The sequence below is a fragment of the Spermophilus citellus genome, assembly GCF_964194105.1.
Source record: "Spermophilus citellus genome assembly, chromosome: 10".
Lineage (NCBI taxonomy): Eukaryota > Metazoa > Chordata > Mammalia > Rodentia > Sciuridae > Spermophilus > Spermophilus citellus.
This window is the reverse complement of record NC_138197.1, coordinates 129,275,203-129,301,066: the sequence shown is the minus strand read 5'-3', so window position 1 is coordinate 129,301,066 and position 25,864 is coordinate 129,275,203. Positions and strand designations below refer to the sequence as shown.

The window sequence follows — 25,864 nt, the reverse complement described above, 5'->3', positions numbered from 1 at the left end:
GATCGAACCCAGTGCCTCATGCATGGTAGGCGAGCACTCTACCACTGAGCCACAATCCCAGCCCCTTATTTATTTTATTTAATGTTAATTTTTTTAGTTGTAGTTGGACACAATACCTTTATTTCACTTATTTCTTTTTATGTGGTGCTGAGGATCGAACCCAGGGTCTCACATATGCAAGACGAGCTCTCTACTGCTGAGCCACAACCCTAGCTCAGTAACATTTATCTCAGTTATTTCTCCTGACCAGTGTTTCCTTTTAGCTCATTATATGTTTGTACAGTGTTTTTAGTTCATTTGTGTGTTGTCCTCCCAAGTGAACTAGTAGGGAGGACAGTGGGAAACTTGAAATGCACTCATTCTGTGAGCATATTTAATAACAGTGTTAGCTTGCTTTACAAAAAGCTGTTAAGAATAATGGTGGTTTTCCGCTTATGTAATTTATAATGTTAGTATTCAGCATATACTCAATGGTGTGATTTCTTTATGGTACCACCTAAACTTTTTGTTTCTCCATTTCTAGGTTGCCATCACGAAAGCCAAAGTGGATTTCTCCAGTGTGGTGTGCCTGCCCCCTTCCGTCATTGCTGTGAATGGCCTGGACGGAGGAGGGGCTGGCGAAAATGATGATGAACCTGTGCTGGTGTCCCTGTCTGCGGCCCCCAGCCCCCAGAGTGAAGCGGTTGCCAATGAATTGCAGGAGCTCTCCCTGCAGCCCGAGCTGACCCTGGGCCTTCACCCTGGCAGGAATCCCAATTTACCTCCACTTAGTGAGCGGAAAAATGGTGAGATCATATGGAATTATTGCATCTCCTGATTTGAACCAGGATCTGGATGTTTCTAATGCTACAGATTCTTTACTTCATGTCTCTTGAAGGTTTTTAAGAATCTTAATATTTCTTATAAAATAGAGAAATAGTGGTAAGTTTAGGTGATCATGATAAGCCCTGCATTTTCTGCCTGTGTTGCTATAATTGCTTTTGATTTATCTTCCCACTTCTTTGCTTTCCCCACCCCGTTCTTCCCATGAGTTAATTAATTCAGCAAATACTTACTGAACACTTATGTATTATTGAACTTTCCTAATTAAGATTAGAGATTAAATAGTAAACAAGTCTCTGCTTTTAAACTTTATGTGAATGGAATCACATAATGGTGATTTCTTCGATATATTTTTGAAATTCATCTATGTTGATTTGTTTGTGGCTATAATTAATTTTCATTGTTATATAAGCAATCCATTCTGTGGATATAAAGCAGTTCAATTTATTTGTCCATTTTACTGTTGATCTTTTGTTTTTTTTGTGTATATGTGTGGGGGTATTGAGGGGTGGTACTAGGGGTTAACTCAGATTTACCACTGAGCTGCATTCCTAGCCCTTTTTAATTTTTTGAGACAATATCTTGCCAAGTTGCTGAGGCTGAACTCAAACTTAGGAACTTGTGATCCTTTTGCCTCAGCCTTCTGAGTTGCTGGAATTACAGTCAAGTGCTACAGTGCCCAATATTAAGCTGTTTTACTTAAGGACTATTATGAATCTTGCTGCTGTGAAATTCTTGTTCATGTTCTTTTGGTATATCTGTTGGGATTTTTATTTGAAATATATTATTTATAAGTAAATGAGGAAAATCGGCTTTTCTAAATGTACAGGTCTTCTTGCTCATTAATTTATTTTATCTCTGATTAAGTGAATTTTCTTTAATATCTTATGCAGTTTTATACATTTCTCTATAAAGGCCATGTATATATTATTAGTTTATTGCTGAGTTTCTTATTTTTGGTAGATGTTATAAATGGTATTTTTAATAAACTATTTTCTTTTCATGCCAGGGCATAGACCTGCCAAACCTTTTCAAAATCCCTATGCCTTTTTTTTTTTTTTTAACATGCAATGCCCTCTATTTGGGATGTCCTTTCTCTCCTAACTCTTCTTACTGTCTCTACTTGTCCTTAAGGATTCTGTTCAGGTCTCAGTGTTTTTGAGAAGTCTTTGCTAAGTCAGAGTCACGAACATTTCATCACGGTCTATTTTAATTGGAATTCTTTACTCAGCCATGTGAATGAGCTTGTGAAGACCAAAATCATTGTTAAACTCCTCCCAAAATCCTGCAGTGCCCTCCCATGAGGCTTGTGATGAAATCTTATTTGTGATGACATGGCCTGGTATCTTTTCTGACCTCATTTCTTATCACTTTTTTCTAGCTTACCCTATTCTGTTCTAGCTACACTGACTTTCTTGCTGTTTCTTGAACACATCAAACATGCCCTGCACCAGCACCTTCACTGAAATCCTGGCACAAGCATCATTTCCTTAGGGAGGCCTTCCCTGACAATCTTCTCTTAAATAGCACCCCCCCCATTACTCTCTATCCTGCTTTTTTTTAAGCACTTATGATTCATCATTTATTTATTGTCTGTTTCATGAAGGAAAAAGCTTCATTTTATTAATTGATATATACCTGACTCTTGGCTCAGAGTAGGCACCCAGTAAATATTACTGAATGACTAGAAGAATGGTTTACTTTTTTTGTCTCAAGAGGCAAGAACTGTTTTTATATCCATAGTTAATAGCAGTGTTTGTGAAACAGAAGAAATCTCCATTCTAGGAGATTGTGTGTATGTATGTAAGCTGTGCAGGGGATCAAATTCAGGGCCTATGAGTGTTAGGCAAGTGCTCTACCACTGATCTTTACCCCTAGCTCATCTGGGAGATTTTTGTGTGTTCTTTTCTCGTTTGTAATTTTCACCCCCTCCACTCCAAATGGCAGCTTCCTAACTTACTGTAATCTTTTTTTTTAATTTTAAATAATGAGATTTATTTTTATAGTTACATAAAAACATAAATATTATACATGTTAATAGAGCAATATGTAATATTGTGCATATTATAGACTAATATGTCATATTTTGAACCAGTATATGTTACATAACATTAAATCAGGTTAACCATATCTAGCTCCTTAAACATTTTTTAATTAATTAGTTCTAATTTGAATATTACAGCAGAATGCATTTCGATTCATAGTATATACAACTGGAGCTCAATTTTTCATTTCTCTAGTTATACATAAAGTAGAGTCATACTATTCATATACCTAGGGTAATGATGTCCATCTCATTCTACCATCTTTCTTATCCCACTACCGCCACCCTTCCCCTCCCTCCCCTCTGTGTATCCAAAGTTTAAGCAACATATTTTTAAGTATTGACCACTGCCATGAGAGCTGACAGATGTCAAAAGTTTTATTCCTCCTCTGCCCCCACTACTTAGAACTTTGTGTGTTTTTCCCCCCTAAGGCTGAAATATCTTGCTTCATTTCTTTAAAAGTGTTTTCTATTACTTACTGTAATCTTAAGAAGAAGGAGTCAGGGAAAGAGTGGAGACAAAGAAAAAAGTTAACTGATAGAGCTGAGTTCCCATAGAGATGTGAAGGTTGGTTCTAAAGTATTGTCTTTTCCCTGGGCAGGAGTTGGGACCAAGATTCCTTTGGGGTGGGAGGAATGACAATGAAGGCAATGATGGCAAACAGTTCCCTACTATTTGGACAGGAAGTGGAGAAAATTGGTGTCAGTGGAGTCATCTCAGTGGAGAAGATGGCAGATACTGATTTTGAGCTGAAGTATTGGGGTATCCTCACCCTTCTCTCTGAACTTTCCCCTTAGCATATAAATTAAAAATTAAAAGTCTCTCCCTCTGCTTTCTCATATCCCAGACTTCACTGTTGTGGTTTCTGTCACTGCCTATTCTCAAAAACTGCCACTGCCATTCATTAGCATTCTTTTTGTTGCAATTGGAGTAGGTACTCTGTGGTCTTCATCCTGCTTCACCTCTCTGCAGCATTTGACATGGTTGGCCACTCCCTCAGACTTAAAACAAGCTTCCTCCATTGACAACTGTGACATTATCTTTTCTGTAGCTTTTTTCACTCTACCTTTCTAGCCGCTGCCTTTTCAGTGCTGACCCTTTGCTATCTTTCTATACCTGCCTCCTAAATTTTGTCTTGTTAGCATTCAGCCCAGGGGGAGAAAGACTGAATATGCTTGTGAGAAAATCATTATATATTTTACACTCAGTCTTTGCGTGGTCATTTGTAAAAAGGTTTGGGTAGAAACAGACATGAAAAATCTCTGAGAAGATTGTGACCCTGGAAAATGTGGTGTTGTAGAACAGAGTGGACCCTGGAGTTGAAGGACAGACTTTTTCTTGAATGGGTATGCCACACTGTGTGTTGAGAGGGTGGAGTTAGAAGTTGGTAAGAAGTTTCAAGGTGTGTGTGGTTTTTGTTTTGTTTTGTTTTAACTCTTCTGTCTTCTTTGAAGCTGAACACTTAGGTCTAAAAGATATATTTGGTCTGCCTGAAGATCCTGTTCAGCCTGGGCTTAGAGAAGCCTGGAAAAACCTTCCCTTTGAAGATCCAGCCCGTTGGCTCCAACTCAAGGAGTTCTGGCCCCTAGTTAATAAATGTATCATAATGGAAAATAATTTCTTTTACCAACTTTATATTCATTCCTAAACAGTATAGGTTAGTTGAAATTTATATGAATGGAATAGTTCTGTATTTCTCTTTAGTTCAATATAGGCGGTATTTATTCATCTTGTATATAACTATGATTTATCCATCTTCATTGCTTTATAGGGAAAGCTTTCCTGGATAACTATCCCATAATTTAAAAATTCCATTCCGCGGGTACATATTTAGGTTGTTTTACTTTTAGGCTATTAGTCCAGTGTTGTTGTGAATCTCCTTCATCTTTCCTGGTGCATGTGCACACGTACCCAGGACTTAGAAGTTTCTGTTTTATATATCATTACTAGGTGATTATACCAGTTCACATACCTTCCAGTAACATATGAAAATTTAACTGCCCTATATCCTTCCAACATTTGGAATTGGTGAGTCTTTTTTGAAGTTTTCCACTCTGCTGGCTATATAAAGATCTCTTATCACATTCTTGATTTTTACTTTACTTTTTCTAGTGAGGTTGAGTATTTTCTTATCAAACATGGATTTCCTTTTGTAAAGTGGTAAGTTAAATCTATTGCCTATTTTTTTCTAATATCATTTTTTTCTTATTGAATAAAAGGAGTTTTAAAAAATAGTCTGAATATTAGTTTGTTAAATGTGTCACAGATATCTTTTCCCTTGCTTGTTTTTCTTTATCTTTTTTTTATGGTATGTATGTGTATTATTTATTTTTTGGGTTGTGCCAGAGATTGAGTCAGGGCCTTGCTTGTGACAATTGAGCACTCTGTCACTGAGTTACATCCCCTACCCTCTTTGTGGGATCTTTGGATGAAACATTTATGTAATCAAGTCTTTTATAATTAGTTAATTTTGTATTTTGGGTTTCTGGAAATAATGCTTTGTATGGGTTGAGACAGGGTTCAATATAATTTATTTTCTCCAAACGAATTTCCAGTTTTTGAAATTACTCTTCTTTCTCCACTGATCAGCAGAGTAACCTTTTACATAGTAAGGACTTATCTTTGGGTGGATGTGGTTTTGAGCTTGCTGATTGCTTCTGTTGATCTGTTTGTCTTTGCCTGCACTAATATCTCTCAGGGTTTTTTTTTTTTTTTTTTTTTTTTTTTGTATTTGGAATTGAACCCATAGGCTCTTGACCACTGATGTACATCACCAGTCCTTTTTTTTTTTTTTCTTTTTTTGAGATGGGATCTTGGTAAATTGCTAAGGGTTGTGCTGTGAATTGCTGTATACTGCCCTTGAACTTGTGATCATCCTTTCTTAGCCTCCCACGTTGCTGGTATTACAGGTGTATACCACTATGCTCAGCAATAACTTTATAGTTTTAGTTATGATAACTGTATTAAGCCCTGTTGTATGGGGAGAATAACTCCTTTTCCCTAAGAGTGTTTTTCTTTGTATTTCCATATGAATTTTAAAATCACTGTGGGATTTTGATTGGAATTGCATTAAATCTATAATCTAATTTGGGAAGAATTTACTTTTCCATTTATATTTAGATGTTTCATATATTTATATATTGTTGAAAATGTTATCTTTTAAAAATTCTCCTTTGTATTGTTGCTAGTCCCATGTATTTTTCTGAAAAGGGTAGAGATACAATTTCTCTGAGTCTGTTGTCTCCAGCACTGGGTGGGTTGGGAAGATAGGCCAGAAAGAAAGCAGGGGAGAATGGGAGTGAAGTGGGGGGACATACTTATTCCTCCTGTATCGTGAACTCAATTATGTGTCCTGTTTATTTCACTTAGTATTTGTAGCTTAACACTTTTCCTGTGTCGTTGAAATATTTTTATAAGTAGCCTTTTCAAAGGGTGTGTAACATTCTATTCTGTGCCATCATTTAATTAATCTTTCCTCCACTGAACATTTGAACCATTTTCTATTTGTTACACATTAATGTTTGGATGAATATCTTTTAAAGCCTTTTCTACATTTTAGGTTTCTTCTTTCTTAAGAAGTAGAGACACTGACTTCAAGGTTTTGACCATTTTTATGTTGAAAATTTATTCAGTGACTAGGGATTTCAGTTGAATACTAAGTATTAGTATAAGTATTGAATACTATGTATTAGTACTAGTAATGAGCAAGAATTCTCATCTAGAGAATTTTGTCATAGAATTTATAGTTCTGTGACAGAAAAAGATTGAAAAAAGGGTTATATAAGCCAATTCATAGTTATAGACTTTGGTAATTGCTTTAAAAAAAGCACAATAATACAAAGCACAATTTAAAAAAAACACAATAAGGGGCTTGGGTTGTGGCTCGGTGGTAGAGCACTTGCCAACATGTGTAAGGCACTGGGTTCAATTCTCAGCACTGCATATAAAATAAATATTATAAAGGTCCACCATCAACAACTAAAAAAAAAATAATAAAAAAAGCACAGTAATTCTGTAATAACAGAACAACAGAGATTTGTGTGAAGGTTCTGATATAGTAAAGTGTTGGTCAAGACAGACCTCTTAGAGGATAAAGATTTAAGTTGAGGGCCAAAGCGCAAGCAGTTGTTTGCCAAAGAGAAAGAAGGAATAAATAGCATATGAGAGGCTGGGGGACAAGCAAAGGTTACGGGGGAAATTGGCAGGAAAAAACTAAAAGAATTCCAGGATGTCTGTGGAGACAGTGATGTGAAATGAGTAGTTAGGGGCTAGGCCACACAGTCCTTTGTAGATCTTATTAAGAATTGAGGCTGTGGGAACTGGGTTGTTGCTCAGCGGTAGAGTGCTCACATAGCATGCTGAGGCCCTGGGTTCAATCCTCAGCAGGAAAGAAAGAAAGAGAGAGAGAGAGAGAGAGAGAGAGAGAGAAAGTTATTGAGTCCAACTACAACTAAATAATAAATATTAAAAAAAAAAAAGAATTGAGGCTCTTGAAAAATACATTGTCCAGTGATATCTCAAGTTGCCTACCAGTTTATACTTCTGTCAGCCTTGTATGAATGCCTGGTTCATTAATTAGCTTTGATATTCTCACTTATAAATAACAACAGAACAAACAAACAAAAACTTGCTGATGTGACAGGCATAATGTTTTCATTTCAATTCTTGTTTAAATGCTAAGACCAGTTTCTATTTTTTTAATTAATATTTATTGCAAGAGGTACAAACTCAAATATTCAAAGAGGCCAGGCAAGCAGTGGAAGTAAGAAAAGAAGGCATTTATTACATTACAGAGAGTGTTAGGAAGTGTAACAAATTTGAGAGCAGACTGTGTCTGAAGTGGGTCTACTATAGATGCTGTTGTAGAGCTAATTGTTACTGTGTCAGAAGGCCAGCTTTGTGTTGCTGGATTTTCTCATGCTTTTTTCCCCCCCATTTCAATTTGTATTTGTTTAGTTACTAGAGAGGAGGAACCTTTCCCCCAAATGTTTGTGGCCACTGGATATTTCATATTTCACCACGCAGTTCATTTTCTTATTATTTTAAAGGTTCTTCCACAGGTATTCTAGTTACAGACCAGGAACACTTGCCAGGAATTTGTACTAGAGTTTCTTACATGTTCCTCATGCTCAGTACTCTGGATAAGAGGCTGGATCAAGTCAAGACTGGTTCCTTTGACTTTATTTTATGGTTAATAGAAATTTAAAAAAAACTGGATAAACTCTGATGCCTTTATTTTTTTAAGAGCTAGCTCATTCATTCTTCCTGTAAGAAGCAATCCAAGTTTCTTGTTAGAATCAATTGCTGTTTCTTTTACATTTGTTCAGCTCATGGTTTGGTTTTATGCTAATTTAGCATTTCTCTTTTTCCTTTTTTAAAATTGTTGATTAAGGATTTTTTATCATAGATTTCACTCTAGGGGTCTTGAGGTCAGGAACAGTGTTAGTCTGAGTCATCCTTGTCTTTGTGCTGCTCCACTGGTGTTGACACTGTGCATAGTGACAGTATTGCAGGTGTACAGTATGAATGAGACAGCTGTTCATATTTATGGTTATTGCAGCCCTCAACATTTACTATACCTTGTAAAGTGAGCTGAAAATATAGCCTTCTATCCTAAGGCCAAATAATAACATACCTATGGTAGTGTGTGATTCTCCCAAGTTTGTAGCTCTCAACTAGGCTTCTCAGTAGTAGTAAGCTACACAGGTTAGGGAAGCTGCCCAGGACCTGGAGCGACTTCCCTGTGCTGGGTCATGTTAATCTTGTGGATGTTTCACTTTGCTTAACACCAGGTATCTTACCTTTGTAATTTCAGTATGATAATTAGATTTTTTTAGAGGTAAAAACATTACATGTTTCAAATTAGCCAGCTGTATTCTGTTTAGATGATCCCAGTTTTGTTGGCAACATCCAAAGTATCATAATCAGGAGTCGGTTTAACATATGCTGCTCTCTCTCTGTCAGGCCTGATCAGGGTGCTGACCTTGGCTACATCAGTTTCATGGAGCTAGCTTCTTTACAGATCTTTTAATCTGGTGCTTGTTGGCCTTGACATCCACAGTGAACATAAGTGTGTTTGCTTCTACCATCTGCATGGCCAGCTCAGTGATTGGGGGAGCTTGATGATGGCATAGTGATCAAGCTTATTTCTTTGGGGTGCTCTTCAAGGGTATTTGGGCTAACTCTGGAGCCACAGGGTCTTAGGCTTCCAGAAGGCAGGTGACGTGTGGATCTTTTAGATAACAAAATAAAGATGCCTCAAGTTTTTTTTTTTTTTTGTTTGTTTGTTTTACTAGGGGTTGAACCCAGGGGCACTTAACTACTGAGCCACATCCCCAACCCTTTTTTGTATTTTATTTAGAGACAGGGTCTCCCTGAGCTTAGGGCCTTGCTAAATTGCTGAGTCTGGCTTTGAACTCATGATCCTCCTGCCTCAACCTTCTGAGTCTGGGATTATAGGTGAGTGCCATACACCCAAAGATGCCTCAAGTTTGAGGCCAGCCTCAGCAGTTTAGTGAGACCTTGTCTCAAAATAATAAATAAAAAGTACTGGGGGGCTGGGGATGTGGCTCAAGTGGTAACGTGCTTGCCTGGCATGCGTGGGGCACTGGGTTCGATCCTCAGCACCACATACCAACAAAGATGTTGTGTCCGCCGAGAACTAAAAAATAAATATTAAAAAATTCCCCCCCACCCCCCCTCTCTCCTCTTCTCTCTCTCTCTTTAAAAAAAAAAAAAGTACTGGGGATGTAGCTCAGTGGTTAAGTGCCCTGGATTGGATCCCTAGTACCACACACACAAAAATGTAAGCGGTGGCCCTGAGAGGGGCAGAGAGAGAAAGAGGAGCCATCTGGGACTCTGGTGGAAATGTTAGTGAGGTAGGAAACTGGGATTTTCAAGAAAATTTAGGAAATGGGAAGTTGTTTTTTTTTTTCTTTTTAAAAAATTTTATTTAGAATACCTATTTGTAGAAGTTAGCATAATTTTACAGATAATTAGAAAAATTTACTTCTTTTCTCTCAGCAAACATGTATAACAGGTTAGGAATAATAGATTAGAAATGTAATGCATTATAAACAGTATCCTGTGACTATCTGTACATTTACTATGCCCTTAAGGAAAAGAATTTGACAATGTGCTATACTTACACTGCAGATAACATACTGTTATTTTGTAATACAAAACTGACCAGTGATAGTGCTTAAATTTATAAATGGCCATTAAACAGAATTTTTAACTTAAATGAGTATTTAGCATGTTAAAAAGTGAAAAAAAATTAACTGAAGTTTTGTGGCCTGTCAGTTCATATGTTTCATGGCATTTTTCTTTAAAGGAAGAATATCAGTATTATAATACTAAAATAATTTTTCATGATAAATGCAGAAAGGAATTTTCCTAAATAGAAAATGGAAAGTTTTAAGGAGAGTAGTGAAAGCCTTAAATCCAGTGGGAAGATCAACTATTACACAAACGTGGCTGGTTCCTTTTCATTATGAACATTAAAGGCCATGGGCTGCTGTGGGGTGAGGGTGCAAAAGCTAAACACAAAGCTATATTATTGCTATGATTAACAACCTTGTTAAAAGCATTTCTTTATAGCCAGTTAAAAACTGCTACATTTAAAAACTCTACTGATATCCTACTATATTATGTTCCTAATAGAGACTGTAGATCATCTTAAAGTTGTGTTGATTAGCTAGAGAGTTATGATTAGATGCAAAACTCTTTATTTTCTTGGAAATTAAGATCATTATCCTTCATTCCCTTGGTGCTGTTAGTTTGAAAATCGTGTTCATTTGTACAGAGACCTTATTAAAATTTAATTCTGTTTTTTGGAAATGTGACCAGTTTGCACCAAAAATAGTGGAACCGAAGCTGTTTTGAATCATAGAGATTCAGACTTCACAATTGTGAACCCCATTTTTTAAAAATTATTATATACATTTTAATTATTAATGGACCTTTATTTTATTCTTGTATTTGTATGTATTGCTGAGAATCAAATCCAGTGCCTCACACATGCTAGGTAAGCGCTCTACCACTGACCCACAGCTCCAGCCCTGTGAACCCTGTTTTAAAGCCTGTTTTCACAATGATTCTGTTGCTTTGCCAATGCTTGTAAGTGTAAATGCAAAATCTGAGCAATGAGGCAAATATCTGTTGCTTCTTATTTCCTCTTCTTTTTTTTTTTTAAAGAGAGTGAGAGAGGAGAGAGAGAGAGAGAGAGAGAGAGAGAGAGAGAGAGAGAGAGAGAGAGAATTTTTAATATTTATTTTTTAGTTCTCGGCGGACACAACATCTTTGTTGGTTTGTGGTGCTGAGGATCGAACCCGGGCCGCACGCATGCCAGGCGAGCACGCTACCGCTTGAGCCACATCCCCAGCCCCTTATTTCCTCTTCTTTTAAGATTGCTTTTTTAGATTTCCATTTTAAAAATAGGTTTTCTTTAGATCCTTTGTCCTAAAGTGCATATGGGTGTGGACTTGCTGTGGCGAAGTGAAATCAACTTAAATGTGCTGTTTTATTATTTCTACCATTCTTATTTCTACCATTCTACCATTCTACCATTCCGCAACTGTTAGTATTTCCTATAGGGCTGGATATTGACACTTGGAGCATTGCAAGCACTCTTCTCCCCAAAGAGAAGAGTTTTGGCAGGAGGAAAGCAACCCTATGCCCTTCCTACCATTTTCTGTGCAGAAATCTTATAATTTGTCTTTATTTTTCTCTAAGGGTAAAACTGTGAGAACTTGTGTCTTTGAAAAAAACTCACACAGCAAATCGTACAGCCCACAGAGGGAGACAGGAATGACCCAACCTTTTAGGGATGCTTCTCCTTCAGTTGCTAACCTCTGACCAGACTCTCTTGTAGTCTGAGTTGAAATTTACCCATTTTTCATAAGATAGTCAGAGAACTTGGGTGCCAGAAGGGACCAGTGAGAATGCTGCTGCCTCTCAGAGCAGCATGCAGCCCACACTGGCTGCCGCTCTGTTGCCAGTTGAGTCATTCCCACAGTTCTATATAGAGCTCTTCTTTTAAACATCATGTTCTTGGAGAAAGAAAGGAAGTTTTTCTCTTCCACAGAATCTTCCCCACCCCAATTCTGCGTTGCTTTCTCTTTTCTAAGAATATTGCTCTCACTCACTTAGAGACTGTTCTTTTTTAAGGTCTCCTAATGCTTTCATTTATCATTTGTTTGACTATGTAAGCTTTAAAGTATTTGCTGCATTGAGGTTACAGCAGTAGGCTTTCAAGATATGGGCTGCTACTTCACCGTAAAGATTGAGAAATTCTAGATAAACAGACCAAACATGGATTTCTAGCTTTCAGCTATTTAAAAGTCCCTCAAATTTGCCAAAAGGCATCTTAATACAATTATTTATAATGAAATAATATGATAATTAAAAGTACCACAAAGGGCATGAATGAGCTTTTAATTTTGGGACAATAAAAAATTGTATACATGTAGTTTAAAAGGATTTTGGTTTTTGTTTTCATTGGACAATAAAATACCCATGTTTGTTTTTATTCGGAAGAACTGCTCTGTGATAGTGGAAGAAGGACTGAAGTTTCATTATCAGGGAAGGGAAATTCTCATACATTGAAGCTGCCTTTCTATTTGCTCTATATCCAGCATGAACATTAAGTATTTTAAGAAAGTCAACATCAGTAAGCTGTCTGTCCACAGATAGCATGTCTCACATGGGTGCAAGTAAGGGGCTCTTTTAGAGGACTGGCAGATCTGAGCAACAGATTACAGCTCCGGAATGTATTCTGATGACTTTTTGAAACAGATATTTTAATTGGAGTGGAGGTGGAGAAATAGTTGAGCTTCTGTAGTTAAATATTCAACTTCCTTAGCCTGTTATCTATAAATATCACAGATGAAAAGACTGTTAGGATTTCTCTTCCAGAAAATGTACTTAGTTTACATATTTATTTGTATATGTTAAATATGTGTCTAATTCCTCTCCCCATCTCCCATTAATGGATCAGTATGTCACCATTTCTTTCATGAGATTGAATTGTTTGGGTTCTGTTAATCTGTGGCCTTAAACTGCATTAACTCCCGAGTCCCATATAGCAAGGTTCTGAAACAGACCCACCTCCTCATATTAAAAAGAGAGAGTGAAAGCAGTTTTCTGAAAGTCTTTCTGTGTGTCTTTCCCCTCCCACTAGAGACAAATGGAAGGGGAGGAGCTCACTCACTGCTCTTAACCACACTTGTCTTTAGGGGAGCGTGTTAGGCTCAGTCAGCGGTAACGCAACTCCTGTGCCATCTTAACTTGCCTGGAGGGTGGTAAATTGTTAACTGCCCGAGAAGGAATGAGTTCTCACAGTCTGGTTTGAGCACCGGCATGAGATTGAATTTGTGAAAGCCTTCCATAGCCTCTGAAGACAACATTCTTTTTGTATGACTTCGATTTTCTTCATTGTATTTGTGGGCTGCTGTTTCTGAGGAGACTCCGGAATGACTCTGCTGGAACCTGAGATGTTGATGATGGCTGTACAGTCAGGTAATTTCCTTATTTCCTGAAAACCTCATTTGCCATGGGCTTCTTTAAAAAAAAAAAAAAAAAAAAAAAGCTGGGCATATTTGTACTAGGATTGGAGAAAGATAAAACATAAATGATCCAGAAAATGCACACATTTTCAGGTTTTTATTGCTAAAACAACCCTATCTTTTCTCTAACTGCAAATTCTAGTTATTCAAACGTAGCTTTGAATTACATGCTTACTGATCTTTAGACTCTTCAATGGGGAGATCTATTTGAGAAAAGAAAAACTATTTGTCTTCTTTAATCATTTTATTTTTGCTGGTGACACTGCTTTTAATGAAAGATAATTAAATTGCTTTTGTTGTTTTATACATTACTGTCTTTTTTGGCATTACAGTCTTTAATGACTAATTTATACTCTGTGTTTGTGAAAGCACCTTTTAAATTTTTTCTTAACTGTTCTTTTTCTTTTGTGTGATAACTTTTATATTTATTTTTTTATATAGCATCTCTGGACATACTGTTGATAAAACATAGGGTTGGGAACAAAATTTGAAGATGGGGAAGTTTAAATAAAAAGGCAGTCAACAGAAAGAATGCAAGATTTTTGAAATTCTATCTCTAAAAATAGTTTTCCAAATCAAGTGTCTCTTAAAACACTTAAAAATTCCAGTTAGTTTTTTAATGTTTTCTTACTTTTAGTGTTTTTAGGCTTGTAAGTCAGATATCTAAAAATAGGGAATGTTCTCTTTATTTTTAGAATTCTACTAAAATATAATCTGTAGTGTTTTCCTGTTTCAGAGATAAAAGATTTGTACAAGTGGCATTTGGGGACCTCTTCCTCATCCACTGGCCTCACTTAAAGGAGAAGAAGACTCCTTGGTTCTGGCAGAATTGATCTCCCTGTTCTCCTTGGGGATCACTTAAGTAGTATGTTTTCAGACCCAGATAGGCATCAGTCAAAGAAGGATCAGATACTGTCAAGTTAAGTCTTATGGATGGGGAAGGAGCAGACAGGAAGGATACTGCCATCATTTTGTTCTTTCTGGTTTTACATAAACAGCCATTATGAGTCACTTATTGAAGTTTTCTGTTCATATATGCTATGTATTTCAGGTTGCCTTTCCTTTTCCTTTTCCTTCCACAAATCTGTTGAGCTTTGTGTTCTAAACAAGAGAGTATGCTTATCTGAATGTTTCCCATCTGTCTTTGATGAAATAACTCCCAGTTAAACTGACTTGGATTTTTTTTCCTGTCTATATTTCACTTCTCTGCTATGTGTGGGCAACTGCATATTTTATCTTGAGGTATAGATTTTAGCATTTGAACTGTCTTTTCCTCCTTTGGTCACCTTGTTAATTATAGATCATCTCAGTCTAGTAACTTTTTGTAGCAAAGTTAAAAGATTGTTTTCCCCTGGTAGTCTCAGTGTTCTCCGCCCTGAAAGGGAATGAGAGGTACTCAATATTTTCTTGTTTAAGAACTGTTTTTCCTTGGACATATGTTGGGCAGGCTAGTTACCCATCTGTTGAATCAGCTTCTTCATAAAACTTTCAAGGGACAATTGTATGTAAGACAAGTATGGATGAAATTGACAAAGGCGTTAGGTACAGGTGGAACCAAAGGTCTGCCAAGAAGAGTATGTACATGGACTTTTTTCTTTTGCCTTGTATTCATAAAAACAGAGAAACTGGGTATAGGAAGGAGTAATGACAAACTGACATCTCAAGTCATTCTGAAATGTTCAAAAACTTTGATAATGTTTTGGTTTTGTCAGATTGTTACCATTGTGTTCTGAAATACAGTAGCCATAAACTGGATTGTAAAAGTAATATGACAGCTATCGAGGAACACACTGTAGTCACTTGTGTTAGGAAATGAAAAGCTTGTGTTATAAAAATTTGGCAAACAAAAAGCCAGTGATTCTTTTGAAAAGCCAAGCCATTTAGACCTTATCCAGGTGAGCCATACATGTTCTAGCAGTAGAGTATCTGTACTTCCATGAATATAAGCTTTATAGGTGAAACTACTGTTGCATATTTTAAAAGTAACTAAATCCCTTTAGACAGAATTTAAGATGCAGAATTTTTACTGTAAATCAGACTTTAAGATACTGAATGTGATAGCAAAGTTTCAGGGTACCTCTTATACTGTTTAACAGTTTTCATTCATTTGGAGCTCAGAAATTTTGGTGAGACATACTTGTGTATCTGTAAAGGTTTTCATCATCTTCATTGCTTGGCTCTTACTGATGCTTTGGATCCAGTTAGATGCTGCCTTTCTGGGAAACCTGTCTCAGAATAATTAATTACCCTTCTCCTTTCTACAGTAACACCTTTACTATATACATGAATTATCATTTCTACATGTCTTCTTATTTAGATTATTAGTTTCTCAAGGGTATTATATTCATCTGTATGTTGACTTCTGATGTTGGCATAGGATAGACACTTAGTATTTTTTTTAAGAATTATGAAATTTGTCTTGGTGTACTTCCCTTAATATATAGGTTTATTCTTCAAAGTATTTTGAGATCTCTTCTTGCATTAAGAAAGGAATCCTCTAACCACAATCCTGATTTTAGCCAGTCCTTGCCCAAAGCAGGTGCTGTTGAAAACATGACTTTCAAAATTGAAATTCTTTTACATAGAAGAATGTGCAGGGGCTGGGGATGTGGCTCAAGTGGTAGCGCGCTCGCCTGGCGTGAGTGCGGCCCGGGTTCGATCCTCAGCACCACATACCAACAAAGATGTTGTGTCCGCCGAGAACTAAAAAATAAATATTAAAAATTCTCTCCCTCTCCTCTCTCACTCTCTCTTTAAAAAAAAAAAAGAATGTGCAGTATGCCCTTTGTGCCTGTGTTGTATATTGTTAGACAGATCTAAGTGTTCTGATTAAGACATTGCTATGGAAACTTACCTAGATCATTATAATAAAAAAATGAATGATCCGAGATGGGCAGTATAGAACTTTTGAAGCCAGACAAAGGGACACTGGGACACAGCATTGACTCTGGGGTCTTTTAGAGTGGAGGAGTGCTAGGGCTTGGCTCTGGACAACTAGTATGTTAGACTGTGACTAGGCAAGGCACTGTTCTTGTATCCAGCCAGTAAAATTCTCTCAGCTTCCACCTCTACAACAGTCGGGCATTTCACTTATAGAAAAAAGGACTAGGACAGTTTCCTAGCTGAACTTTGATCCCACCATACATGCTTGATTTTGATGAGGCACAGTTGGGAAATCAGTTTATTTTTTCCTGTCTTCTGTGCACATATGTGTGCACACCCACCACTTGTCTGCATGGGATATCTCTGGAAGGACCATAAGAAATGGGAACAGTGGCTGCCTCAGGGAAGGGGCATGGAGAGGTGGAGAACTGGGATGGAAGAGACTTTTTTTTTTTAAAGGCATAGGCAAGATTTTATTTAGGAAATTCTGCTTGGTCCAGGAGGGAGACAACATATGGTGGGCAAAAACCTCAGATTGACCCAAACAAAGGACAAACATGCACAGTTTCTATGGCATCTATGGATTAGGTAAGAACTCCATCTCTTGATGTCTTCACATATGGAGGTGGGATTTCATCTTGCTTATTAATCACATGTCTCATTGCTATCTTAAGTCTCCACTTAGAGGTAGGAAGAGACTTTTTGTTCCATGAAACAATTGAGTCCTCTTTTAAGTTTACTATTATTGGGGGATACTCCATAACATAAAAGAACAAATAGAGCATTATTAGATATGTAAAATCTGACCCAAACCCATGGATCCTATCATCCAACTTAAGAAGTAGAACAGACTAACACACTGAAGTCCTTTAATTATACTCTTGACTATGCCTCAGAATTATGTTTTGGTTTTAACTTTATTTCTTTTCAAGATTTTATATTTTCTATTACATGCATATTATATATTAAAAAATATTCATTAATAATTTTTAAAAGTCTCTTCAGTCTCCTAATTCTCTCATTCTCTGGTGTCTGTGGACTTAATTCCTACAGGTTTCTTTAATGTCTACTTCCCTGATCATTATAGTTTGCCTCTGAACTGTGTTTTAAAATAGTATGGGCTGGAGAGAGGTCAGTGATAATTAATAAAGTCCTCAAGGCAAAAAGGAAAAATTATGGGCAGGTAAGTTTTTCATTTTTTGCTAGGGAGTTAAATCTTCTTTTATTAATTTTTATATCTTACAGCAGAATGCATTACAATTCATATTACACATACAGAGCAACAATTTTTCATATCCGGTTGTATACAAAGTATATTCACACCATTCGTGTCTTCATACATGTACTTTGTTTTTTTTTTATTGGTTGTTCACAATATTACAAAGCTCTTGACATATCATATTTCATACATTAGATTGAAGTGGGTTATGAACTCCCAATTTTTACCCCAAATGCAGATTGCAGAATCACGTCGGTTACACATCCACAATTTTACATAATGCCCTATTAGTAACTGTTGTATTCTGCTACCTTTCCTATCCCCTACTCTCCCCCCTCCCCTTCCCTCACATCTTCTCTCTCTACCCCATCTACTGTAATTCATTTTTCTCCTTGTTTATTTTCCCATTCCCCTCACAACCTCTTATATGTAATTTTGTATAGCAATGAGGGTCTCCCTTCATTTCCATGCAATTTCCCTTTTCTCTCCCTTTCCCTCCCATCTCATGACTCTGTTTAATGTTAATCTTTTCTTCCTGCTCTTCCTCCCTGCTCTGTTCATAGTTGCTCTCATTATATCAAAGAAGACATTTGGTATTTGTTTTTTAGGGATTGGCTAGCTTCACTAAGCATAATCTGCTCTAGTGCCATCCATTTCCCTGCAAATTCCATGATTTTGTCATTTTTTAATGCTGCGTAATACTCCATGGTGTACAAATGCCACATTTTTTTTTATCCATTCATCTATTGAAGGGCATCTGGGTTGGTTCCACAGTCTAGCTATTGTGAATTGTGCTGCTATGAACATCGATGTGGCATACATGTACTTTGGATAATGATGTCCATCACATTCCAACATCATTTGTAACCTCCCACCCCTCTGCCCTATTTAGAGTTCATCTATTCTTCCCTTGCACCCCCTCCATACCCCGCTGTGAATCAGCCTCCTTATATCAGAGAAAACATTTGGCATTTGTTTTTTGGGGATTGGCTAACTTCACTTAGCATTATCTTCTCCAGCACCATCCACTTACCTGAAGATACCATGATTTTACTCCCTTATTGCTTTTAGCATTTTTTTTTTTTTAGGATTGTCTAACTTCACTTAGCATTATCTTCTCCAACTCCATCCACTTACCTGCAAATACCATGATTTTATTCCCTTATTGCTGAGTAATATTCCATTGTGTATATATGCCACATTTTTTTTATGCATTCATCTACTGAAGGACATTGAGTTTGGTTTCACAGTTTAGTTATTCTGAATTGTGCTGCTATAAACATTGATGTGGCTGTGTCCCTGTAGTATGCCTTTTAAAAAAGTTTATATATATATATATATATATATATATATATATATTTTTTTTTTTTAAAGATGGGCACAATATCTTCATTTATTTATTTTTATGTGGCGCTGAGGATTGAACCCAATACCTCACAAGTGTAAGACAAGTGCTCTACAGCTAAGCTATGACCCCACCCCCTAGTATGCTGTTTTTAAGTCCTTTGGGTATAGACCGAGGAGAGGGATGGCTGGTCAAATGGTGGCTCCGTTCCCAATTTTCCAAGGAATCTCCATATTGCTTTCCATATTGGCAGCACCAGTTTGCAGTCCTACCAGCAATGTATGAGTGTGCCTTTTCCCCTACATCCTCGCTAACACTCATTGTTGTTTGGAGTTAAATCTTTTCAAAGTAGCTTCCCTGTGTCCTCCAGCCTCCAGTCCTGTTGGGGTTCATATTGCTCAGAGGTGCATAAAGCTGATGAAAAACTTTAGAATCATTAGTATCACCTGTTTTTTGGATCTCTTAATGTTCTAAAATTAATGTGGACTTTAAAAAATTCATACTTTTGCTTATACTTAAGGGGTTTTAGAGCTTGAAGGAAACTCAGGTATTTCCTTGCCCTCCCCTTTACTTCAGATGAAGCAATTGGCCCATTGAGATTAATTTATTTCCTGAAGTCACATGATTAATTAGTGGTGGAGGTGGAGGGAGAATTCATTTCCTTTACTCCCATGCCAGTATTTTTTCTGCTGTAATATTTTTATAAAGAAATTATCAAACTCCTCTAATATATGAGGCTGTTGATAATTTTCCCCCAGAAATCTTGGTTCTCCTTGGAGTTTTCCATTGCAGGTTTCTATCACTACTCAGAGTGAGTAACATCTTAAGAGGTAGAGATGAAAACCAGTGCTGGGTGTTCACTTCCCACCCTCTGGGGACTGTGGTCGGCAGTAATTCTTGGCTGGGACTTTGTCTTGCTGTGTCTTCTCTGACTGGGTGATCTCATACCTTGACGATGATCTCAGAAGACAGGTAGGCAGACAGACAGTTGTTGTCATCAGTATTCTGACTTACATCTTACTGCCTCTTCTCTGAGTCATTGATTTATCTGGGGTCCCCTTAGAGTTAAGATCCAGATGAAAGGAATTTGAATTCATCTCCGTCTTCCTCTTTTTTCTCACCTCCTTTTTGTTTCCTTTTGTATGAGGCAAGCTGTTAAGACCATGAACCACAGTTTTAGCTGCATTAAAACAGTGCCAAATTAAATAAAGATGAGATTTATACAGTCTTGTTTTTTTTTTTGGCACTTCACTTTTATGATTACCACATGCATTATTTCTAATAGAATTTCCTTTATAATAACAAGGAAAAATAATTAAAAAACAAAAACAAAAACAAAAACCCCTGTACTCCCATGAGCGCCAAAACTCCAATTTTGTTTGATTTGTAAAGCTAAAGGGCAGTATCTGACTGAGCTCATGGTGTCAGAGCTCATGGGGCATTTTTTTTAATATTAATTTTTTAGTTGTAGTTGGACATAATACCTTTATTTTATTTATTTTTAGGTAGTGCTGAGGATCGAACCCAGGGCCTCATGCATGCTAGACGAGCATTCTACTGCTGAGCCACAACCCCAGCCTCTGGGGCATTCTTAATATCATACAAAATCACAGAAATGGGTGGTGATGGCCATGGGGTAAATACAGAGGGCCTAGAAGAGAGGAAATTAACTATATTAGTAAAAATAAACTCAGTAGTGAAATTTTATAGAGTTTCAGAGTTTAACACGTCTTGATCTTTACTACATACAGCTCAGCATTATCTGTAGCTTCACAATTTAAGAGGAAACTGAACCTCCAAAGCTAGCCTTAGCAATTAGTGAGGCTCTGAGCAACTTAGTGAGACCCTGTCTCTAAATAAAATATAAAAACACAGGAGATTTGGCTCAGTGGTAAAGTGCTCCTGGGTTCAATCCCCTGTACCAAAAACAAAAACAGCTTAACGGAACAGGGGTATAAATTCATAAATTCAAATACTTTAACTACTACTACTACTTACTTACATGATCCATTTAAAATTAAAGTCAGGTCATATCACTCAGAACCTGTCACTGGCTATCAGTGACAGAAAAGCCCAAGTCCTGGGCTGGGGATGTGGCTCAAGCGGTAGCGCGCTCGCCTGGCATGCGTGGGGCCCGGGTTCGATCCTCAGCACCACATACAAACAAAGATGTTGTGTCCGCCGAAAACTAAAAAATAAATGTTAAAAAAAAATTCTCTCTCTCTCAAAAAAAAAAAAAAAAAAAAAAAAGTAAAGCCCAAGTCCTTATCATGCTCTTGAAAAATTGTGCCCTCTGCCCCTTATCCCTGAACTCCCCTACTCTGTCTCCTCCCCTCCCTGTTTCCCATCCTTGCTTGTTTTACACCAGCCATGTTGGTATTGCTGTCCCTGACACCTTAGCTCCTGTTTAGGACTTTTGGACTTGTCATTCCAGGAGTGCTGTTCCCTGAGCAGCTTCATGACTCGCCCCCAACTCCCTTACATTATTGTTCAAGTGGTTCTTTTTCAGTTAGGCCTTTCTTAAATATCCTATTTTGTTTTATTTTTTGGTACTGGGGATTGAACCCAGGGGCACTTAACCACAGAGCCACATCCCCAGCCCTTTTTAATATTTTATTTAGAAGCAGGGTCTTGCTAAATTGCCGAGACTAGCTTTGAACTCATGATCTTCCTGCCTCCTGCCTCTTGCCTTATAGCCTCCCGAGCCTCTGGGATTATAGGCATGCGCTACCTCGCTCGGCTGCAATGCAGTTTTTAAAAGCTACCTGATTATGATTTCTGAATAGATGAATGAGGAATAGGGTATGATTTACTAAAAGGTAAATTTCCATATGTTAGAAATTTGCAAAAGTGTATTTTTTAAAAGAAAACAATTGTTATTTTTATTAACATTATTTATGCTAGCAGATAGTAGGTATATTATTTTTTAAAGAGATAACATATTTTAAATGTTTTCAGTTTTAAATGCTAATGTAAATATTGATATATGTGACCGACATAAACACAAGCTCTTTGAAGTCTTTAGAAATTATAAGAGGCCCTGACACCAAAAAGTTTGAGAAGTACAGGTATAAGGAACTGACTGGAAGCCAGATTTCCTAGCTTTGCCACTGATTAGTTGTGTGACCATACCTCTCTGTGCCTGTTACTTTATCCATGAAATAGTAATACTAACAATACCTATCTCAGGAACTCGTTTTAAGTATTAATGAGTTAATATATGTAAAATGTTTATAACAATTCATAAATTCAAGTACTATACTACTATATAGTAGTGACACATAGTAAGGCTTTATTTTTATTTTTTTAATGTTATTGTATATAATAACATTATTATAGTTGGTGGATGGGATTTTGAGTACTGTTAGATGCAGATAGTTAGTTTTAATTTTCCTGGGTATTCTGAAAACCTGTTACAGACCTGTTGATATTTGGCAACTCTTTATAAATGTTTTAAAATGTTTATTTTTTTAAAAAAATATATTTTTAGTTGTAGATGGACACAATACTTTTATTTTCTTTATTTTTATGTGGTGCTGAGGATGGAACCCAGTTCCTCACATGTGCTAGGCAAGCGCTCTGCCACTGAGGCACAACCCCAGCCCCTGTTTCTTTTTTTAAAATAAGGATGTTCAAAGCTGCTTTATGTGAAATAGGAAAAAAAGTAAAACAGAAGCAACTTAAATTTTAGCAGTTGGAGATTAGCTAAATAACTATGATACCTTTATATGATTAAATACTAATGTAGCCGTCAAGTTTTTTAAAGAAAAAATGTCTTCTGATTCTCCTTGTAATTCTAAAGAATGTCAGTTTTAAATGCTTTATACCAGAATGTTGGTAGCTGTCTCTGGGTACTGGTATTTCACAGGCAATTTTTTTCCCTTCCTTTGGATTTTTCTTTATCTTTCTGATTATCTGCAATGCGCATGCATTTTTGTATTCAGTAAAAACCCATATTAAAGTGTGTGTGTGTGTGTGTGTGTGTGTGTGTGTGTGTGTGTGTGTGAGAGAGAGAGAGAGAGAAAGAGAGAGAGAGAGTTGGATATAGAGAGATGCATATCAACACAGGTGTGGTTAAAGAAGAAGAAAATGGTGTTTGGGGTTAGGGGCTAGACTGTTGATCTGGAATCTCAGCAGTCAAAATGCTCCATTGACCAAACAGTGTGTGGTAAGGAGGCAAATCTGTCTCATTAAGCTATTCCCTTTGACTAGTTTGTATAAACCCTTCCACATTTTTGCCTTTGTTTCTGTTTTATAAGACTTATTGAAATTTATCTCTGCAGTGCTTTTGTTAGGCCATATTCTTGGCAAAGCTGTGGATCCTTCCTGTGTATACTAACTTACTCTCATTTTGAACCTTTCAGAAGTTTTGTTTTTTTTTAAAGATGTTGATGGATCTTTATTTTATACATTTATTTATCTATATGTGATGCTGAAGATCGAACCCAGTGCCTCACGCATGCTAGGCAAGTGCTGTACCACTGAGCCACAAATCTAGCCCCCCTTTCAGAAGTTTTTATAAATTAAAAAACACTTATTGGGCTGGGGATGTGGCTCAAGCGGTAGCGCGCTTGCCTGGCATGCGTGCGGCCCGGGTTCGATCCTCAGCACTACATACCAACAAAGATGTTGTGTCCGCCGAGAACTAAAAAATAAATATTAAAAAAAATTCTCTCTCTCTCTCTCTCTCTCTCTCTCTCTCTCTCTCTCTCTCCTCTCTCTCTCTCTCTCTTAAAAAAAAACACTTATTCTTTTTTTTTTTAAATTATTTTTAGTTGTAGTTGGAAACGATGCCTTTATTTTGTCTATTTTTATGTGGTACTGAGGATCTAACCCAGGGCCTTGCACATGCAGGGTGAGTGCTCCACTACTGAGCCACAACCCCAACCTGTATTCTTTTGTTTTTGATGGTAAGAATAATCCAACCTCTTGTAGGCATAAAATGGTGGCATTAGTATAATTTTTTTTTTAAAGAGAGAGAGAGAGAGAGAGAGAGAGAATTTTAATATTTATTTTTTAGTTATCAGCAGACACAACATCTTTGTATGTGGTGCTGAGGATTGAATCCGGCATGCCAGGCGAGTGCGCTACCGCTTGAGCCACATCCCCATCCCCTAAAATTGTTTTAATTATTTGAAAATTCATTTCCATAATATGTTTTGTTTTATGACCCTAGGGTAAGTGTGAAAAATTCTCTTAATAATCCATGTAATTTTTGTCAGAAAGCCAAAATTCATATTACGTATCTTTGCCTTATAAATAGGCTCTTGAGCCCTTAAGTTGAAGAATTAAAATTTCAGTTACACTAACCTTCATTTTTCTGAACTGTTCTCTGTTAGTGTATTTTCTTGAAAAGCAGTTAAATTATTCCTCAAATCAATGCTATAAGACGAATTTATGACATATTTGATTGTGTAAGGTATCGAAAATTTTTGGTGTTAATATTAATTAGGCTACACAAACAGGTACTGTGACACCATCTTTCTAAATCTTTGCTACCCAAAGTATGTTCCAGGAACCAGTTACATCTTTACTGCCTTGGAGTATAAGTTCACCCCAGACATGCAGGTCAGAACCTGCATTTTAACAAAAAACTCACAAAGTAAAGTTAAGAAATACTATTTGAACAGATATTTTTATTGACTTTGTTTTTGAAGCGAACAGATAAAATAAAAAAAAATTTGTTGATGAATTCCTATCAAGAAACGATAAATGTCAGGAATAGGACACTTACACACTTTTCACACTTACCTAGGGTTATAAAACAAAACACATTATGGAAATGCATTTTCAAATAATTAAAACAATTTTATATTAATGCCATCATCTTATGCCTACAAGAAGTTGGATTATTCTTACCATCAAAAACAAAAGAATACGGGTTGGGGTTGTGGCTCAGTAGTGGACTACTCACCTAGCATGTGCAAGGCCCTGGGTTAGATCCTCAGCACCATAGTAATTGGAAGGATTGTTTGATGCCTAATTGGTATAGAAGTGTGGGGGAAGACGGGAGGCAACAATCAAGGAAACCTGCTCCTATCACAGTGCTGCTCTGGGTTAGATAAATGTTTAGAGTTTGAGTTTTTTTTTTTTTTTTTTTTTTTTTTTTGCAGAGAAAGAACATAGGCCTGTTTTTGCAAGATATTCTAGAATGTTTGGGAAAGGAGCTTAAAGATGACCTGATAACAGTTTAAAGATAACCTTCATTTAACAGATGAACAAACTGAGGACTGAGAATGTTAAGTGACTTACTCGGGATCCCAGAGCATGAACTCCTAGTGACCTGATGATGTTCAATGTTCTGATCTATTCATGTCCTGTGCTTCCCTTGTGTTGCTTAAGGCTGGGGGTTTTTTAGTTGATTCTGTTGAGTTGAAACCATAGTGAACAATTATTTGAGAATAGATTAATATATTTCAGCATATTGGACAATTATTTGAGAATAAATCAACACATCTCAGCATATTGGGAAAATAACAGTTCACACTTTTCCTCTCATGTGAACTCATATAATAGCTTCAGAAAAATATGTTGACCTGTTGTCTGGAAGGTGAACTGTTGCTGCCATGAACTAGTGAAGCTGGCTGCCCAGTCCTGTGCTCTTGTAGTTGGGAAGAGGGAGAGGATTTTCTGTTCTTCTGAAATGGCAGGATTGTGTTTAGGGCAGTGGTTTTGAGTGTTCATGTGTGTGCTTATTTTATTTTTCTTTTTAATTCTGGCTTAAATAAAAGTTTATAAATCAGGATAGAACTGGCTATCTGTATGGGGAAAAAATTGATCCTTATTGCACACCAAACTTGAAAATTCATTTTACATTTTAGACATAAATGTACAAGTTAAAGGGCTTGTAAGCATGAATTATAAAATTTAGTTAAGTTGAACATTATTAAGCTTAAACACATTTTTCCCTCTTGGTATGTTGTTGAGTATGTTAAATCAGTATTGCATTGCTGTGACCAAAATACTTGACAAAAACGTCAAGTAT

At 36.8% G+C, this 25,864-nt stretch overlaps 1 protein-coding gene across 2 annotated transcripts in view; it reads left to right on the top strand.

Moving 5' to 3' along the window:
- Window positions 1-718: 718 nt before the first annotated feature.
- The window catches only part of MRTFA (myocardin related transcription factor A), a 119,017-nt gene continuing 93,871 nt past the window's right edge, over window positions 719-25,864 (top strand). Inside the window, exon 1 of one of the 2 annotated variants that reach the window (XM_081310496.1) lies at window positions 719-785. Coding sequence is in view for 1 of the 2 variants with exons in the window: in XM_081310495.1 (XP_081166621.1) it covers window positions 13,340-13,385 (46 nt within the window). In the remaining variant the exon portion in view is untranslated. Of the gene's footprint in view, window positions 786-13,172; window positions 13,386-25,864 lie in introns of those variants that run through there. The other variant, XM_081310495.1, reaches the window with a different exon arrangement.